Below are 21,380 nucleotides of genomic sequence, written 5' to 3'. Positions count from 1 at the left end.
CGAGTTGGGCCTTCAGCCCTCTGGCAACTACTAATTGACAATCTCCTGACCACTTTTCTTTGGACAATACAGCCCTGATTCAAATTCTTGTTCGGCTAAATTATAAAAATTCTGGAAGTTTCTTATGGAGCATAATTCAGCTTGATGTTGTTTATAAGCTCTTTAATATTTTGGATAGTTTATTATAAAGTAAATTTATTATTAATATTACATTTTAACTAGAGATTCAGTGCAATTCCTGTTCAATTCCCCGCAGCACTCGTTTTGATTTCAAATGCAAATCGCTACACTGCTTTCTGGACAACAATCTATGAATGCATTCATTGAAGGCAATTGTCCTTAATGTATGTAGAGACACATTTCTGAGTTCCTAATCAGCTGGTGTTTAAGGGGCTGGTTCTGAAAAACCAGACCAGCTTTTGAAACCAAATATTCTTTACGACTTGGCTGAAGACAAGCAGCACATTTGTTCAAAGTTTGGATAAAACTGGTTAAAAAAATGTGAAACCTTTACGCAGACCAACAGACACGCAATGACAACAGGGAATCTATTAATATAGAGTCTTGCATTAAAGTTAGGTAATAACTCAAATTAAACGATAAAATGAAATAGTATAGCTTACATCTATAAAAATTGCAAGCATTTGATATAACTTGAATGAAAATAAAAACAATAAAATTAAACAGTGTGTCCTCGAGTTAGAATGATACCGTATTATGCGATTTTTTGCCCTGCGGTGTAGAACATGATGATTTTTTGCCCTTTTCATACAAAATATTTTTCGCCATGTAAAATCAACAAAACTTTCTTACACATTTCAAATTTGGCAGTCGGTGTGTTGATTACTTCGAAATAATAGATATGCCGATATGCTATTTGCCGAAACTCTCTAACAATTAACACTGCAATACTGAACCGCTGTACTGTTTTTAATTCAACCAATTCACATATTGAGAAGATGGTGCGTTGCTCGATAAAAATTCTGTCTTCTGAATGCCATGTTGTACGCTGACCGCTGACCCTTTTTATAACAAGTTGAAATAAGTTAGCTCGTTTTGTTTACAATAAGCTGTTAAAACCTATTAAACTTTTAACTATTTTGTTTATTTGAAAAATGCTATAAGCTTATTTTAATTGTTTTGCAATTAAAATTACTAATGCCATCAATTAATGTTAACAAAGTTGGCTATTGTCAGTGTTTGAACCATTTTTTCATATATAATGTCTATTACATTTGAGTTTATTTTTGTGGTACCACAAATTAGTCAATAAAATGCTGCACTCAAAGGACATTTGTTATTTGTAGCAAATCAGACAAAGCGCAAACAGGAGATTGTAGAGGACCCAGAAGAGAAGAGCCCGTATCAACCAGAACGCCTGAGTGGGGCAGGTAAGAGCTTGCTCCATACATGAATCAGGATTGCTTTTCTTCATGCATAAATTAAGTTTCTTAGATTAGTTCAAAAAGTTGAAGAGTGTGATCTGGGAAGTATAGAGTATTGAACTGGAAACACCAGCAGTCACTTAAAAAAGCTTAGGTTCAATGCTCAGTCAAGGATAATCTTTTTCATTGATGTCAAATTTTACCGCATCATGAAAAACCTGTTTTACAAATACTACATGCTTTGTTGATGAACATCTGCTTTATCTAAATGTTATGGTTTTTTGGGTGTTTTAAATATAAAGTAAAAGTGTGAAAATATGGAACCGCATGACATTCTATAAAAGCCAAACTATAGGTGTAGAATTATTTGGAAACTTGGGCTGGCATTTAAAAGGTCTGCATTTCAATTAAGGCTTTATTAGTTTGTCAGCAAAAAAATAAAGCAACTCCAAATATATAACATATACATGTATATATATATACAACAGAAAATTTTATCACTTTATAGTAAGTATAGGCTAATATCTACTTAAAATGTGTTACAGTCGAGTTGACAGGGTTGACAGTTTTTAATAAAAACTAAACTACGAATGACAACAATCAATGTATTAACTAGCTAAGAGATCGAATTGCAAGGAAGAGCAATCAGCTGTCATACATAGATTGCTTTTTCAAGTTAGTCATCTTTTAGATTTAAGGAAAAACTACTGATCAGTTTTAACTTATTGATTTTGATGCCAGAACTGATCTGTTTTGTGACAACAAAATTTTTTTAATTTCGCTGAAAGTTTCAATAAATGTATTTTTAACTAATTTTGATACAAGTCTAAATGACTAAATTTAAAAAGGCGTCACATCATTGCATGCAGTAAAAGCTATATACTTACTGCAACGCAGAAGCTGCAACAATTTAATCAATCTTTAATCTTTTTAGGTTTATCGGTTGAGGCCTAGTTAAAATCTTACTAATTACTGACTAACTGAATGTATTTTGAAATGGATTCACACAGAACTTTTTGGAATTTTTATGAGTCATTTTTTCTGTACTATTTTCTAAAAACTGTAAAAATGTAAACTGCGCTTTGTGTTTTGTGGTTGATCTCAATTTCATCAACCAATAGCAGACAATTATAAAAGTTTTCTCACTCTATGTTCAATCCTTTACTGGTTAAATGTTAAATGTTCATGTGCAGAAAGGTTTTGTATCATTTCCTGCTTCTATAAATATGTGGAAGTGTCATTATCTGTCTAGCTCACAAAGTTATCATTCTAGTTAATAAAGTGCCACACATGTAGCAGAGAGGGGATAAATATTAATAATAATATAATTTATTAAATTCTTTAACTAAATTAACCATAAATTTTTTGTCTTCAACTTTCAGATAGATTTTCTGACATCCAAAAAATTAGCTTATTCAACTCTACACTAGTTTGCATGATTTATTTATTACTCTTTTAGAGATGCAAAACTTCCTTTGTATTAATTGATGTAAAGAATTCAAAATTGAAAATCAATCTAATAAAAATTACTATACTTTAATAGTGAAACAGTTGTTATCAAGTCCTGCCTAACAAAGTACAATTCTTTATTGAACCAATTTTATATTTACACAGAAATATTTCGTTTTTTGGTAAGCTTTCTAAGTATACCAAATTTCACTATTTCATTTTTTTTAAAGCCGCGATAATTTTTTAATTATGTAAAATTTCAGAAAATTGTCATGGGAAAATTTTTGTCAAACTGCCAACAAAGGGGACCATAAAAATGCTATAACAATTCAATTAATAGTTGAAAATTAATTCAGCATCTCAGCTGCTATGTTGTATACCACATTCCACTTGTACCTGTTGTCTGATGTCCCAGCTAATTGTACCCTGCAGCAAACAAGACTGTAATTAAAGGTACGTACGACTAGGAGAAGAAGTGTACTACCGTGATAGGACAATAATTGTTGGTCTCTCAATTATGGCACTTTCTCTACCTTTACATTGCAAACCACCTTTTGCTTATCTCATGTAGTCTATCAGACACCGACTAGCACGGTTGTGGGACTCCAAAAATCACAGAAACATTTTCTTGGGAAACATTCGCGATATAGACTTGATGGTGGTGGATGTCGGTAGCGACAAATAGTGGCATTAACTATTCAGCTCGTGTAACTAACATATATGTTACGATATTAACATATGTTATATATATGTTAACATATATGTTACGATATTAACATATGTTATATATATGTTAACATATATGTTACGATATTAACATATGTTATATATATGTTAACATATATGTTACGATATTAACATATGTTTTATATATGTTAACATATATGTTACGATATTAACATATGTTATATATATGTTAACATATATGTTACGATATTAACATTTGTTATATATATGTTAACATATATGTTACGATATTAACATATGTTATATATATGTTAACATATATGTTACGACGATAAAGATAAACTTGCACGAAGGTTTAGTAAATTTTATCAGGAAGTATCAGTATTTTTCTATCATTTGCGATTGTTTTTCTATGTTTGTGGTGAGCTGGCTGCCAGGATGTTTCAAGATTAAAATTTACAAAACTTCATCGCGGTTAAAACGCTCAGATCAAAAGTGCAATTATAACGTCTATAGCAGCAAAGAGACCGACAGAATAGAGACGCGTAACGCTGCAACTTAAATGGAATAGCCGATATTAAATATGGCAATGATAGCGACTAAAGACGTCATTTTTTAATTGTTTTCATTCTGAGCGTTTTATTGCAATCAAGTTTTGCTGATTTCAATCTAGAAACATCTTGGCAGCCAGGATCAACTCAAACATCAACAACAGTTGCAAATGGTAGAAAAATGTCGATATTTTCTGATAAAATCTACAGAAATTTTGTGCAAGTTAGTTTTTTTCTGTCTTCTTTGTCCCCCAATTAGTATATACATGTATATGTATATCTTCTATTCTTACCATCTTATACTATGTTTCCATGTAATTACAAAATTGCTGAATCATATTCAGAACAATTGACCAATCAGATGTCTTTATTCTTGGTTTCACTTCGAACACTCAAAGCCCAAAGAATCTACTTCACCGAACATAAGGAGTCTTTGGTTTATGGAACAGCTTTATAGTGCATGCTAAATGAAATTGTATCTGGCGTAATGGCTTGAAAAGGAGCAGCTAGGGCTGAAACGATTAAAGAAACTAACTTTTAGGGCTGAAACGAAAATGCTATAACAACAGAAGTGGTAACAGAACCATGTCTGTCCTAATGGTTTTGTGATGATTGTTTCATGACTATAACTTAGCGATTAGGGTTGTGTGTAGATGGCAGCTAAGGTTAAAATATCTGAGTAATAATGGCTTTTAGAGTTGAGAAGGCTGTGTTAGAATAATCCTTAGGGTTGAAACAATTAAAGAAACTAACTCTTAGGGCTGAACCGGTTGTGCAAATGTAGTTGCTAGGGCTGAAATGGTTTATTAAACAATTATTAGAAAAAATCATTTGGTTCAGAAAACGAAACATATTTAGGTTCAATTTGTTTTTTTTAATTTTTAAGCATTTTTTCTCACCTTTTAAATATAAATTTAATAAATTCTTTTTCGAAACAGTTGACTATATTTTAAATATCGCCAAATGGTAGAACTATACTATTTATATAAAATTTGATCACAAAGTTGCATCATACAAAAACCAAAAAATTGTAGAATTTTAATTTTACTCCAAGTCTGTGAGGAAAATACTAGCTGAGAAAAAAAATGATCTTCAGAAATATGTTTTAGTTTTAGATAATTTGTGGAAATTGTTATTTCAATCTAGTTTTATAACATCAGTAATGACAAGCAAGTTTTTTACTTATGCATATTTATCAAACTATTAAAACTTGTTTTTTATTTCTGAATGTTTTTGTCCCCTACCGAAGTAATAATTTTAGTGCATTTCATCTAGATGAGAAATATTTTATGCTTGGATTGTAGTGATCAGGAATGAAACTGAAAAGCTCGTCTCTAGCCCATTGAAGGAGAACCCACTTATGAATGCTTCATCTCTCCACTGTAGCTCAAACTCTACCAATCTTCTCCTTTTCTACATTTACTCCGCTCCTGGAAACTTTGAGGCTCGAAACAGGATTCGAGAATCCTATGGTTCGGTATGTAATAGAATGACATACATAGAGCATGCATAAACAAATACATGACTAGATGAGTATTTTAATAAACACATATATAAATACTTAAATGAAACAATGCAAAAATAAGTATATGTATATGTACTTGTATATATACATATACTTGTATACTTGTATATATATAAGTATATATATAAGTATATATATATAAGTATTTATGTATAAAAAATGTATGTATATATATATGTATACATATATATGCATACATATATGATATACATAGATATACATATACCAGTATATACAATAAAGTATAGGCTAAAAGTCAGCATAAAGTGCTCGATACTAAAGTAGAGCTTACTATAAATTTGGTAAGAAATTTATTAAAATTTGACTAAGCAAAAAATTACTAAAAGTTTCGTATTACACAAAAGGTGTGTAACACTCATCAGATAAAATGCTTAGTGAGGACTATACACAAGATTCTGCATTAGCTGGTAAGCTGACATAAAAGCTCAGGTATTAAAAGCTAGATGGATTAGATCTATTATGTAATGCTATTTCGTAAAAGGTGTTTCTTAGCATGTCTACATGTAGATATAAGTTCACTACGTTTGTTAAGAGTTGCCTTCTCAGGTCTGTAAATGATGAAATATTTTTCTAATGTACATAATCTGCACTTTCCGGTGCTTTTAGAGTATGGCTTGGCGTGTGATAAAATCTTCCAGGCTATGTTGTAGTCAGCGCCGCTTTCCTTGAGTTCCCATATGTGGCTGCTTAGCTCGGTAGAGTAGCGTTTAGAAATGTCCTTGAATGTGGATTTGTGAAGGTTATATCTAGTTTTGAAGCTGTTTTCGGTTAGCCCTACATATGTGGCTGCAGGTTTATTGTTGTCGGTGGTAGTTACGCTTGCCTGGTATATCACTGCCTGGCAAAATCAGTGATATACCAGGCAAGCGTAACTACCACCGACAACAATAAACCTGCAGCCACATATGTAGGGCTAACCGAAAACAGCTTCAAAACTAGATATAACCTTCACAAATCCACATTCAAGGACATTTCTAAACGCTACTCTACCGAGCTAAGCAGCCACATATGGGAACTCAAGGAAAGCGGCGCTGACTACAACATAGCCTGGAAGATTTTATCACACGCCAAGCCATACTCTAAAAGCACCGGAAAGTGCAGATTATGTTCATTAGAAAAATATTTCATCATTTACAGACCTGAGAAGGCAACTCTTAACAAACGTAGTGAACTTATATCTACATGTAGACATGCTAAGAAACACCTTTTACGAAATAGCATTACATAATAGATCTTATCCATCTAGCTTTTAATACCTGAGCTTTTATGTCAGCTTACCAGCTAATGCAGAATCTTGTGTATAGTCCTCACTAAGCATTTTATCTGATGAGTGTTACACACCTTTTGTGTAATACGAAACTTTTAGTAATTTTTTGCTTAGTCAAATTTTAATAAATTTCTTACCAAATTTATACCAGTATATATATATACTAATAAATTATTTAAAAGCAGTACTTATCTTTTTTCTCAGCTACTGTCAGTTTCATGATATTCTCATTCATCAGGCTGTTTTGAAATAAACAAGATGGTGACTAATCAAGATTAGTCACCATCTACCTTGGGTTGTCCTACCTTAAGTATTAGGACAACCCAAGGTAGCTTACAAAAAACGAGTTCTGGTGGTGTGTTTTTCTACGAGAGAACATGAGAACACTACTAAGCATTTTCACTACATGACAGAAACATGTCATTACTTTTTTATACACTATATATAAATATAAAAATTTTAAATATATATAATATATATTTTTATAAAAAAACATATGTATATTTACAGTGTACAATACATAAATAAATATATAAATTCTCAAATAAATACGTAATTAAATGTGTATTAATTTATGTGTATAATTACACATTTATTTATTTAAGTGATATTATGTACTTTAGAGTAACCAAATAGGTTTTTTATAAAAGTAATAACTAGTAACTACATAAACCAATTGGAGTTGTCAGAGCGGCATTGCTAATAGCCCTTTTAATGGGAGCTGTAGTTCTTAGTTCCTACTATGACTACTGATTGTCCAGCCCATCAGCTTTGTGACAAACCAACCATTCAAGTTGTCAAGAAGAAAATCTCCCCTTTTAACTTCACTAAGGCTAGTGCACACTATATCGGAGTATATCAACACTAATCCCACAATACATCAGTGACGTCTGTGATAACATCTTTCAGGCTATCATATACCCATCTGTGTTTACATCGAACCATACTCGGCTGCATAGTGTATTCATTTTACAGTGCAGTCCCTGAAATACTAGACCATCAGCAGCTGTCATAAAATATAAATCATGCAATCTGCCGCAGCCAGTCATTGTTTCCAAATTGATGATGGTGAAGCACATTGCACAGACAGTTTGAAAATTGTTGGGTGTTGATATGTCGGAAAAGTTTGGCAGCTGCTGTTTCCTAACATATCTGGCAAATGGCATGGGTAAAAATGGTCTATAAATAACCCTCTAGAGGACAACCTTGAAATACTACAATATGCTGCGTACCATCCTTAACCATAGATCAGGAGAACAAAATGAAAAATAACTCTCATTTAATAGAAATATATTTTCATTTGCAACTTTTTAATGTGGCGCGTGCAGCAAAGAGTTTTTAGTGCTTTCTGTACACCACTCTACGCTGGCTGCACAGAGACCACACAAGTAATTTTTAGATCCAAAGGTAAACCCTTCAAACTGAAAAATGTCTAAAAGAAAAAATTGTTATTTGAACATTGTTCTTCGAAGTTAATCCACATTTCTTATACTCTAAAATTGCTCAAACATGCTGAATTTGTTGATCTTCCATTTCCATTTTATATTTTCGAAGTTCAAAATATACATATGGCTCTTTTAGAATTAAATTTGGAAATGTGTGGCTTTTTTGGCTCTTTCTGTCAAAAAGGTTCCTGATCTCTGCCTGACCTCTGCCATAGATAGTCACACGTTTCCATTAGTTGATGTTATCGTGATCTATTTTTAGCTGACCTTTAACCTATGAATATCTTGCTCCCGCTGAGCTCAATGTTGGTTTTAACAGGTTAAAGAAGTAGAAGGGAAGCTCCTCAGGTACATCTTCTTCATCGGAGACTTGTCCATAGACAATCGTCAGCACTACACAAAGCTGCTGAATGAAAGCAAAGTCTTTGGAGATCTCGTACAGGATACCAGGTGGGAAGTAGCACCTTTGCTCTACATTCTGAAAACTTGATATCTGAATCTAATACTGAACAATATATACAGTGTATATACTAGCTGTGCCACCCGGCGTAGCCCGTGTAATAAAAAAGCCTGGACACAAAATTGATTTGTATTTAATATAAAACAACATTTACCATTCTAACTTTCTAACTACATATCATGAGAGAAGTGTTTTGTGTAGTTGAAATAAATTTAGAGAAAAATGAAAACAACTGTAAAGGTTTTAAAACTTTGTCAAACAACTGTAACTTTCAAGCTACTAGCCTGGCACATTGTAAATGGAAAATTGCAGTAAACTGCTAGGCTTCTAACGACGGTACTCCATGACATTATGTCAGCATTGTTGTCCAGCTGCAGTTATTCTAATAATAGCTATAGCCGGAATGTAGACAGACATACGACATACGGATGACATACTTTGATAAATATATATATAGATGTAAGATGTATGTGTGTATGCAGAACTGTTTATTGCCACTAGTACACTTGCCAACCCTATATACAGCGAGAGACCATCATAAGTGATCAATACGAGGATAATTATCTAACCAAGTGATAAGGTGGCTGAGTGTTGTAGTGGTTACTTGCTTGCCTTTGAATTTGACACCCTGGGTGTGATTCCTGTGCTTGGCAATTTTTTCCTAACAGTCTTAGCATGTTTTTGGACAGACTGACTGACAGAGAATGCTCTTATTATAATAATAATAATAACAATAATAATTTCCTCACATTTTGAGGAAGGTCCTCTCTTAGTGGAATTGGGGAAGATGTTGGATCCTTTAGCCTTTTGTTAAGACCCGGACTCAACATGGACTACAACCAGTCACCTAACACCACACGACTGTGAAAAAAACTTTTACAATAATAATAATAAGAGCTTGATAATCAATGACAAAATGATTTTCTTCGTTACATTAAAAAAAAGTAAAAAGGCGGCATCAGGTATTATTGAGTGAGTTGAAAAGAGTAGGTAATCTATATATAAACCTCAGTCTGTCATCCGGTGTCTGTCCAGCTCTATCTGATTTAAACCTAGTCATGAAAAATTCATGCCGCAGAAGATTTGATCTTGAAACCTCCCGTTCACAAGGTGACTAGCTAACCCATTAAGCTACACAGGATGCAATGGATTCAATAGGCGATATGAGTCATTATCTCAGTTAAAATACGCATTGCGACTCGGTGTTACACGCAATGTCACTAAAGATTCGTCTCACGGCTCTTATTAGTAAGATTAGCAATACGAATACTAGCATATCCAAATTAGCCAATAGCAACTACACTACCTGCCTGCCACTGCTTATAAGCTGTTTTTAATACTCGTACAACATCGGGTATCTGGTTAGTCTAATAGTATTGTGGAGGAGTCGGAATATTGAATGAAAGGTTGTAGTAACAGAAAGTTCATAAACTGACACATACGGTGGTGGATGTAATATTTTGGTGTCACAAAACATGATTTATTATATTGCAATGTCAGAAAATTGAAGCATCTTCATTTTGTAAACCTCAAATTTTTTGTCTTATAAACCAGTAAATGGTTTCACTATTGAATCTTCTAGAACTGTGATGTCATGAGGCGGATATTTCTCATAAAACTTTATCTTTGTACAACTGCTTCTGATGGTTAGTAATAGAGGCTTAGTAATGGTTAGTAATGGTTAGTAAATCGTTCAAATATTCACACATAATTTAAAACACATTCAGTTTAAAACATTTAGTTTACCTTCCATTTCCACTATCAATGGGATATGTGGAGTCTAGAGGTGTTAATGGGCATAGTATGTTGCGTATAAAAACACTTCAACGATTATGAGCTTCCTATTAAACACACAATGTAGTAGTTATGTTCTCTTTACTCAAGACAGCTGAAAGACAAGTGCATCTACTGCTTTTATGGAATTTTATGAAAACAATCTTAGTAACAGTCACATTTTACTAGTTTTTCTATTGAATCCATCTTATTTCTTTTTCAGTGCCGAACCATTTCCTCTAACATTGCTTTCAGCTCATTAGTTGTTTGAGTGTATATAGTACAATGAGGTAAACTCAGCAACTGATGCAGTGTACATGATTTTAGCTACACGGATGCATACAGAAATCTGACTTTGAAAGGAATCAGCGCGTTGAGATGGGTGGCCAAGTACTGCCCCGTGACCTACAGAGTAATGAAGGTAAACCTAAGTCTATAAACAGATGTTTTTGTTTTTAAGCTTGAAATTCAAGCTATAGAACAAATACGTCACAAGATGTGATTGTCACTTGTTATAGAATAATAGTTAACTTTGAAATATTAATCTAATTAATGCTTAAATTTTTTTGAAAAAATTTAAAAAGTTTCATCATTCTAAAATTAATCTAACAAAAGAATTTTTAAATATCTCTTTGACAGAAGTTTAGAATACATAGTGTCCAAACAAAAACTATTTCCTTAATTCTCTTACTAAACATTAAAGGAGTTGTCTCTCTCTGTTGATAAATATGTCTATGTCTAAGGGTAAGTTCACAAAAACGTTACCTACCAGTATGATTTTAGTCTGTGCTAAACATCGCAATGCAGTTTTCAAACTTGCTGTGGGTAGATAACTTCTATACGTAGTAATGCAATGTACTTTCCTTATATTTGCCTCAGAAATATTTGGAGATTTTTAAAATGAAACGGGTGTAAATATTATTTGTGAAAAATACCTATTTGTGATAAAGTGTAGGAGCACCGCAATTTTCCATATTTTTAGTCCTTTAACTTAAAAGAATTCTTGCTTAAGTAAGCAGCATATTTGCAAAAGCTAGATTTGTCGACATGTCCATTAACCAGGCTGTTTGTTAAGAGAGGTGAGTTCTTCTACTCACAGGCTAGAGAGGCTGCAGGAAAAACTACTTTGTCCTTCTTTGAATGAAACAATGAAACAACAGCGAAACAGCGATATTATAATACCCGGCTAAGCTGCTTTTCATATGGCTGTTTTCGTTAGTGGCGAAGTAATTACTAATTAGCCTTACACAAAATTAATCAAGTAATTCAAGTAATGTTGAAAAAAATTATCTCAACGTGTTCCCAGGTGGTCTAGTGGTTAGGATCCGGCGCTCTCACCGCCGTGGCCAGGGTTCGATTCCCCGTCTGGAAAACCTTTTATGGTTTCTTTTGCAGCGATGTTTACAATACACACTAACTCGTGTCTACAAATCAAGCAAAGTGTACGCCAATTTTTTTATCATATTGCTTATTGTCACTTGAAACTTAAAGAAAGGGTTTCGGGAGTGGGGGGTTTACAACAATTCTATTGCGATTGGAAATACCTATCTTCCAACTGCCAAATAAGCAATACTAACGCTCTGGCCAAGCAAATGTTATACATTGACCAGCGAAATAGTTGTATAAGCCGTTTTGACCTGGTGCTCTTTTATGAGGCTGACATGTTCACAGATTGATGATGACACTATGATCAACCCATATACACTGATCTATTTCCTTCACGGCCAATCAGATATTACAATGGGAGAGCTCATATGTAAAGTGACTCAAGGTGTTGGACCAATCAGAAACCCGAAAAGTAAATACTACGTCTCAAAGGAAGAATATGCTGATGACTATTATCCGCCATATTGTCAAGGTACATTAGTTGGAAAGTAATTTGAATATCTCGGTGATCGAATAGGATGGACAGATGGGTAGCGGATAAGTAACTGTATATAATAAGGAAAAATATAATGAAAAATAATTAAACACAGAAAGTAAATATTTTAATTCTTAGTACCCTAGTAGTCTAGTGCTCTGTGAGAGATTGACAGGTGTCCTTATAAAGCACAGAAAATCCATGTCTGCGAAATTTTTCTGAAAAACTGGAAGGCAGTCAATTGCCGCAGTTGTTAGATCCTCGTTCAACCGATACAAATGTTCGGGGTTCGAATCTTATACGATGCAATCTGTTTTTTCAACCGTGGCTTCAGGCGGATTTGGCTCCCATTATAGTAAATATCGTTGCGAAGATTCAGTCAACACCCAAAGAGTTAAAACTGGTTGCACAGTGCTGACAGTTAATTATACACACGCTGCCAGCGATTTTGGAAAAGTTGTAGAAAGACATATGTATTAGGACTTGAAGCTGATATGCTACGGTATTCTAGCGTTGTCCTTTTCTCTCAAACTGTATGAAGTCTATGATGTGCTACAACGCTGCTTCAAATAGAAACCAAGACACGTTTAAGTTAAATAAATGTAAATAAATATAACACGTCTATAACATCAATCACACATGTTATAGACGTTTGATAACATCAAACATCACATAATGTGATGTTTGATATTAACACACATCTATACACTATCACTAGATGTGTGTTAGAGCTTAAAACTGAATATTTAACATAGTGTTAGATATGCTATCGCTGTCAGCGGCAACATCATATTTAACCCATTATATGCTGTCGTTGCCAAAAGTGTTAAACACTACACACCAAATGTCATTAAATGTCATTTTCGTCAAATTTTTGCCTGAAATCTTTTCACCAAACGATCAGCCTTTTTATTGGTCACTTCCATTTCTAGCTGCTAAAATACTCGCTTCTTATCGTATGTCTAAAACATTTGACATTTTTTTTATGTTTCACAACTATTTGGGTTCCGATTTTCACATTGGCCAACCAAATTGGTCAATTGTATGTTTATGTCATTTGATTGGTCAATTACATTTTTTTTCTACAAATGTGCTTTTAAGATAGGCTAATACTCGAAGGATTGTTTTGCAGCTGTTTCAGTGTAAGTGAGATTCTTTCTCACCCTTCCAACTCTTCCATTGTGCGCTGTGCTTTGCATACATAAAATGGTAGCGAGTTCAAATCCCTCGCGATGCAATCTTTTTTCAAGTTTGGACAGATGAACCAACATTGTAGTAAAGATTGCACATGACTTGATGAGTATATTATAGCTTTAATTTTAGGGTATGGATACATATTTCCTCCATATATGATACCAAAGATGGTCGAAGCATTTGACCAAAATCCATTGATTGCCATGGAGGATGTGTTCTTTACAGGTAAACTTTCTATTAGAGCGCCTTAGTCCCTTGTAATAGTCTAGTAGATGTATCTCAGACGACATATTATTTAAACAAAAAGTAAAATTATTTCATTAATTCGTGGAAATTTGGGCTAGCGATAAAATTGGATTCAAGCTCCAAATGAATCTAATAATAGAATAACACATAAAATATATTAAGCCAATCAGATCGTTTAACCAAATGATTAAACCATTTCATTGATTACTTTCATTCCTGGTCTATTGGGTATCACTAAAATATGTATAAATATATATTTAGATAATACTATATATTAATATATATAATAATATATATCTTTATATATGTAATAAATGCATAATAATATATATTATATAATATATATTACATATAATGTATATTAGATACAATATATTATAAATTAATATATTTAATTTATAATATATTATATATTGTTAATTATATAAATAAACATATATAACTAATATATATGCTATATATATAGTATATATATAGCCAATCAAATTGTCTAACCAAATGATTAAACTGTTTTATTGGTCACTTCCATTCCTGGACTATTAGGTCTCACTAAAATATGTATAAATATATATATAGATAATACTATATAATAATATATATAATAATATATAATATATATCTTTATATATGTAATAACTGCATAATAACCCCACGACCAAACACGAGCGGAGCGAATGTTTGAGAGTTTTATGATAAATGCATGTGCACACAACTCACTGAAAATTATTCATCAACAACGTCGCAAACCCTTGTACCGAAATAAAACCAACAAATTTAAACATTTTTTAATGGAGTCGTTTAAGTATAATAACAATACAAAACACATAAAAACCTATTTAAATATGTTACTAAATCTTTGTAAATTGTCGAAAATATCTTAAACCTTACCCATCTGATCGGATTATACACAAGTAGACAGATTAATTTGGCCGAAAATCGTTATTAAAACTTGCCAAGCCTTATTTTTATCAAAATTAAAATTAACGAAACACCGAGCGACAGAGAATAGAACGATTAAGTCGTGCGCATTTCACGAAGAAATAACGTGCACATTTTACCAGTCTATAGCATTGTCGAATTGCCGAAGGTTTCTGTATTTAACGTAGAAGTACTGAAATATAATCATTTCTTTTTTGCCGATTTCAAAGTAACTGACATTTTAGACACTTTTGAGTACTTTGGTATTCTAACTGATGTCTAAAGCAGTGAAAGTAAAGGAAATGACGATGATTTATTTTTCTAACGATTCTTATGAGATTATTAAAATATTTAATTATAAGTTTGGATGACTATTGAAGTGTTATAGTCACACTAACAACATCGATGATGGACAATATGTTATGAGCAATATGTTAATAATTTTTCTAAATAGTTTTATTAAATATATTTTCTAAAAATCTATATAAATATCACAACTTCTTGATATTGTTAGCTATGACGTTTTGAAATGTAAACAAAATTGTGCATTGGTTTTCTATTATTACTGTATTACTATATTAATAATATTGGCTATTCTAATAATATCAGTGCATTTACTTCTAATATTGCATTTCTCCTATTGCAGGGAAGAGATATAAACATATAATCTTTTCCTTTCATTATTGCTGTTTGTTGTACATAATAACACCCACACCCAGTACACTACAGCTACCATTGCAGTTATCCTATTGCACTGCAGTGCCATTTGACGGCTAATATTGCATTTCTCAACCATCAGTACCCTTTCTTTTTTCCAATATCACTTTGGTCGTGGGTTGTATGACAGGGGAATTTCTAGTATATTATATATTGTTAATTATGTAAATAAATATATATAATTAATATATATGCTATATCTATATAGACAATCAAATTGTTTAACCAAACGATTAAACCATTTCATTGGTCACGTCCATTCCTGGTCTATTGGGTCTCACTAATCCTTGTCAGCAGCTTTGTTTTAGAATAATTTAAAAGTTTCTACAATTTTAACATTTTCTACATGTACTACAAAGTCTAGGTCTCTGCATTACGTTGTCTCTTTTCTGATTACAGGGATGACATGTCAGCAAATCGGTTTTAGGCTCCACCCTCTCACAGCTCTTTACGCAACGACCTTCAACAAGTTTGAAATCTTTCTTGAAAGAATCACAACGAGACCAGAGTTACTTATGGTTGGACACGTCCATGAGGCTAGGTATCTATGTTTACTAGCTGGCTCGTTTTGATAGAGCTGTGAGTTTCAACGAGATAAAAAGTTTGTTTTTGGCATGTCTTGAACCACTGTTTGAATGTTCTAGAGCAAGTTTTGTTTTGGAAACTATAGTTAGAAACCCATTATTATGCATTGTTATACATATTAATTGTATCCATGACAATTATTCTACTCCAGTTTATTTTACTTGGATTAATGGCAAAACAAAATAAAGTATTTTATTGTAGCTGTTTCATAAATACATGATTCCTTAGAAATGTTGCAGAGCATTAAATTATTTTTATATTGTTTTAAAAAACCATCCTTTCATTGTTATATACATGTATATTTATTTTTTAAACAAATACTCAATGTTTTCAAGTTTGCGGTTTTCTTTCAATAATGGCATTTTTCTGATTGGCTGTTTTACCTTTTCGTACTGTCAATTCCATTTGTTCATTTTTAGATACGTAGAAATATTTTGGCAACTAGCCAAGCAAAGAGAAAACACGAGGATAAGAAATTTAGAAAAAGAACAGGCAAAGAAAAAAAGAGAAGAGAAAAATGATAAAGATGATAATGATGTGGATAGTGAGGAGTAATAATAATAATAATACACTAACATGTTCTAATTATATATTAATTGCTAACTGCAGAATTATTTTTTCTGCCGAATTATTTTTCAATCTAAAGTTAATATAATAGCTGGGCAATAATAATAATAACAACCAACTTTATTCAGACTTTGCTTGATATTAATCGAAAACAAATTACTCAAGTTTCCACAAGGTGTCGCAATTCTCAAAATTAAACCTTGATCTGATATTTCCGTCCTCAACCAAAAATAATTAAGAGAAGTTATCCTCTACTCTTTGTAAATCTTCCTCGCAAGTACTATTCCATCTTTTTTACTGTAACAAAATATAGTGTTTGACAACCTAGTTAAATAAAGGTTTATCTTATTTTATTGTAATACTACATAATATTCTTTACAGTTGAAAGTGACAAGGAAATATTTTTCTGAATTTTGCTCACTATATTGTTTTCCTAATTCAGTCAAGTGATATTGTCGATCTCATGTATTAAAACATCAATAAAGAATAAACCCCAAATATATACATATTTATGTATTGCATCGTATTATGAAATTCGTTTTTCCTGTTTTCCTGTTTTAATATTTGCCTAAAGCATTGAGTAATAAATAGATGCTGGCATCTAAGTGATAGCAGTTATAATGACATCTGATGATTTCATGTAGTAGCAGAGTGTACAGTAAATTGGTGTAAGTTTATGAGTTTGAATCCTGGACGGCGCATCTTCTTTCTAAACCTCTAAGTGTGGCTTTGTAGAGACAGGCAGAGACGGCTTTATAGCAAAGACTAGATGAGGATGCAGCGTTGCATGAGTAATAAAGTAATTACTCAATGAATTTGAGTAACTTAAGCTAGTAACTTTAGCTAGTAACTTAGGCTAGTCTGAGTTTTCACTATAGTAAGAGTTGTGAAGTGTAACATATGTGCATAAGTATATGCACAGTTATTACTATCATCAATTAGGCGCGTAGGGTAGTAAGTAGATAGCCTGTTTGGAGAATTGGAGGTTTCAAGTTCAAATCCAGTGCCAGACAGATTTTTCGTTTCTAAAACTTTATCATTAGTCTTGGAAATTCGGACGATAAATGACAAACAATGAAATTTATATATATAGACTAGCATGCTCAACAGTCTCGTGCACTGTGAGAGATTGTCATGAAAAATGAGTATATAGAGAATTATTCCATGAATTACTTCATGCCTGTTTTAGATTCCCGAGCGGGAAGTTTTTTTTGCCACACCTCATTTAAAATTTAATGGAAAATCAAATTTTGTGTGTAAGTGAGATCAACTGAGCATCAGTTCAATAGCTAAGTAGAATGTTCCGAAAGGTTAACATCTTTGAAATTCACTCGCATATCCAGTTTGAACTGGTTTAGGTTTACCTGTCTGAATGCAGTGATCTTCAAACACTAACTATTTGGTAAGTCTGAATGGAGATAGTTTCATGGGCTGAGTGATTGCTCATTTCAAAATAGTGATTTTATTAAAGGCATTGTTGAAAACTTCCCATAAGCTCAGTCCAGCCATTTCTGGTTTCAACATAAGTAATCTTTGAGCTGGTATTTGCTAAAGCAAACAGTAGTGATATCTTTATTTTTTTCAAAGCTGTCATGGCCAACTCAACAAATACTTGCAGACTTCAGGATGTAAAATTTTTAGTGTAACACAATAAATAGCTGAGATTATAATATATTTTTAACTCGCAAACTTTCACAAACTGTATTTGCAATGACATTATTTGAGCACAAAAAGTATAAAAAAAATGTTCCATAAAAAAATAAAAACAATAGCGCAATAATTCTTTATCTCAAGTATTTTGTAAAATGTTGAGTGTATTACCTGTTTATTAAACTATGGTATAAATCAAGAACAAATTTACAAAGCTGAATACTTATTGGTCAGCTATAGTGAGCTAAGCTTCTATTGGTCAGCTATAGTGAGCTAAGCTTCTATTGGTCAGCTATAGTGAGCTAAGCTTCTATTGGTCAGCTATACAAAACCAAGTACCATGGCGCAGATTAACAAAGCTGTTCCAATTGGTCAGTTATGTGGAACCAAGTTTCTATCGGTCCACAATACAAAGCTAAGATTCTAAAGGGCTGCTTTAATATATCATGCTCCTATTGGTCCGTTTACCGTTAATAGCTGCTCTACTGAGAATCGGGCTTGAACTTTTTCTTATCAAAGATTTTGAATCGTATGTCTTCATCGTCATCTTTCTCTGAGTCGGAGTCGCTGAACTGCTCTTTGTCAAGGTCAACTGGGTCCTCTGTAAGAAACAGTAAATTGTTGAAGCTAGACAGAAACTAACTGCTTTTTAACCACTAATGCTGTCAAAAAAATTAACAGTTACGATCAGCATCTAAGCAATCAGCGTCAATCAGCGTCAATCAGTGTCGATCAGCGTCTAATCGATCAGCGTCTAATCGATCAGCGTCGATCGGCGTCGATCAGCGAACTTGCACAAGACTTTTTGCAGATGTTATCCGAAAGTATTGGCATTTTTCTATCATTGGCGATTGTTCTTGATGTATGAGTTGATCCGATTGCCAAGATTTTTCAAGATTAAAATCCACAAAATTTATCACAATTAAAGCACTCAGGACAAAATGTGTTTTGATCTAAGAGCGTTCATAATGACGCTATATGCGTTTTTATGCAAGAGTGGCGACTATAATTGCAAGGAGACCGACAGAATAGCGACACGTAGCAACACGTAGCGACACGTAGCGCTTCAACTTAGATGCAATATTAGATATCAACTGTCACAATGACAACAACTAGTGTCGTCATGTTGCGCATATTTTCTTCTAAGCAATTTAACCGAGATAAAGTTTTATTATTTTAATCCTGTAACATCTTGACTGTCAGATCACCTCAAACATCCAAAACAATAACAAATAATAGAAAAATACTGATACAAAATTTTTTACCAGATACTTTCTGATAAAATCTACAACAGTTTCGTGTAAGCTCATCTTTAATGCTCATCTTTTTTCTAAATTAAAATCTTGCTTCTTGAGTTGTAGTTAGGATTCTTAAAAACTTGAAATTTTTAAATTAAAAATCTATACAATACATAAAATAACACTACAAATAATACAAAATATAATATCATCAATAGTGATACCATTTGGAAGTAAAATGTTACAGTGTCCAGTTTTGAGTGAGAGCGAATTATTGAGCTTCATGTATCAGTAGAGAGCAACTAGTATTTTAAAAATTAATTTTCTGATTTATTATTAATCGTTTGCAGTAAATCCTTTTGGCCTATCTTATTGAAGACTGATATATTTTAGTATCATAGTAACTTCAGAGCCATTAATAGCAATTATTTCAGTTTTTATAAAAACTGCAGAAAATAATATGAACAGTGTTAAAGTTTTTGCTTTTTAAAGACGCTGAAATTCACATAGAGTTGTGTAAGTCTGGTCGACAGTAAACAAGTTTTTAAAAGGAAAACTTTTGTTGGTTTGTTGTTAGAAATAAAATTGTTATTAAAACTTTAAAAACCCCTGTTTTGAAACTCTCTCAGATATTGCTCCACTTTATTAATCTGAACTTAATTTGCTAGTTCGATTTTTCAAACTTTACTGAATTTTACCAACTTGTTTACAAAATTAGTTTCGATACGATTAGATGCGATCAACTAACCATCTTCCTCAACCATGGCAAGGAGAGCTGTTGGCAGCTTTTTGATACTCCTCGGGTTCTCCTTGAGAGCTTTTTCAAGCTGTGTTTTAGATGTGAATCCTAGCCACCTGTACATCGTGTCATCTGTCTTTGCTTCTAATAACAGTCTTGACCTTGTCTGAGGTGGTATAACTCCTGTCAACCAATTTATAGTGTACGAGATGTTGTTAGAATGATGACTATTTGGCTATTACCGTAAACAGGAAAAAAAACTTATCCAAAAAATTATGCTGTATTAAAATACAGTGTTTTATTTGGCTACTTAAAAATCTGTTTTCAGTGTTGATTGATACTGATAGCAAGAGCGGGAGTTGTCTGTTCTTGAGAGAATAGCTACTTTTATCAAAATTTATAAGAAGTGAAAACTGACATTACATTTGCAATTACATTGGCAAATATTAGAATTTTTTAATCAAAAGCTTTTTTAATAAGTAGATTGATTTGTGATGGCTAACATTAATAGCTTACATAATTCATAGACTATTAGATAGGCCTAATGCCAACTCAATAGTAGGGAGAATAACTTCAAGTGACCGAGTTCAGCTTTATATAGCATAGACATATTTTAACTTCTAGCTCAATATAATGGCAGAAAATTTTCTGACATGATGAAATAGACATATTAATTTCTAAATTAACATTTGTTTTCTTCAAAAATAGAAAATTTTGATTGACAAAGTGAAGCTCACCTGTATCAAATGGGTTTTCTATGACATCAATATAGTTATTTTTACTGTTGTTGATAAGCAAGGTGAGAAAGGGCTGAGATGCAGAAGCCCCTGACTTGAGTTTCTCTAAGTCAACCTTAATAGCCTTAGAATCTCTTCTAATATTTCTTCTTTTGGCAAGCTAAAACAAATATAACCCCCTTTCAAATAATATGAACTTTGTCTATACGTATAATAAATGGTTAAAGATGAAGTTACATGAAATTCTAGTAGATTTTTTGAAAAGGTATCGGCATTTTTTATCCTTTGCGATTGTTTGTGATGTTTGAGGTGATCTGATTGCCAGCATGTTTCAAGATTAGAATTGACAAATATTGATAGCAGTT

The 21,380-nt window shown here is 32.5% G+C and overlaps 2 protein-coding genes and 1 non-coding gene across 3 annotated transcripts in view; 2 read left to right on the top strand and 1 right to left on the bottom strand.

Annotated features, from left to right (window-relative positions):
• The window catches only part of LOC137396758 (beta-1,3-galactosyltransferase 4-like), a 30,812-nt gene extending 13,654 nt beyond the window's left edge, over positions 1–17,158 (top strand). Inside the window, exons 4-11 of the mRNA XM_068083067.1 lie at positions 1,308–1,391; positions 5,377–5,549; positions 8,650–8,780; positions 10,891–10,984; positions 12,235–12,421; positions 13,748–13,843; positions 15,899–16,040; positions 16,504–17,158. Of these exons, the coding sequence (XP_067939168.1) occupies positions 1,308–1,391; positions 5,377–5,549; positions 8,650–8,780; positions 10,891–10,984; positions 12,235–12,421; positions 13,748–13,843; positions 15,899–16,040; positions 16,504–16,639 (1,043 nt within the window). The 3' untranslated portion in view covers positions 16,640–17,158. The remainder of the gene's footprint in view (positions 1–1,307; positions 1,392–5,376; positions 5,550–8,649; positions 8,781–10,890; positions 10,985–12,234; positions 12,422–13,747; positions 13,844–15,898; positions 16,041–16,503) is intronic.
• On the top strand, positions 11,864–11,935 carry Trnae-cuc (transfer RNA glutamic acid (anticodon CUC)). Its single transcript has one exon. It is a non-coding gene; the product is annotated as a tRNA-Glu (tRNA).
• A 1,222-nt stretch (positions 17,159–18,380) lies between the features above and the next one.
• Positions 18,381–21,343, bottom strand: LOC137397158 (uncharacterized). Its single transcript, XM_068083448.1, has 5 exons — positions 21,338–21,343; positions 21,016–21,175; positions 20,288–20,461; positions 18,641–18,902; positions 18,381–18,582 (listed from the first exon to the last, which is right to left on the bottom strand). The coding sequence occupies exons 1-4, from the start codon at positions 21,341–21,343 to the stop codon at positions 18,784–18,786; spliced, it is 459 nt and encodes a 152-aa protein (XP_067939549.1). The 3' UTR covers positions 18,381–18,582; positions 18,641–18,783.
• Between the last annotated feature and the right edge of the window lie 37 nt (positions 21,344–21,380).

Source organism: Watersipora subatra, chromosome 5 (assembly GCF_963576615.1).
Source record: "Watersipora subatra chromosome 5, tzWatSuba1.1, whole genome shotgun sequence".
In the NCBI taxonomy this organism is placed as follows: Eukaryota; Metazoa; Bryozoa; class Gymnolaemata; order Cheilostomatida; family Watersiporidae; genus Watersipora; species Watersipora subatra.
The sequence above is the reverse complement of the archived record's forward strand: the minus strand, read 5'-3'. Positions and strand labels throughout refer to the sequence as shown.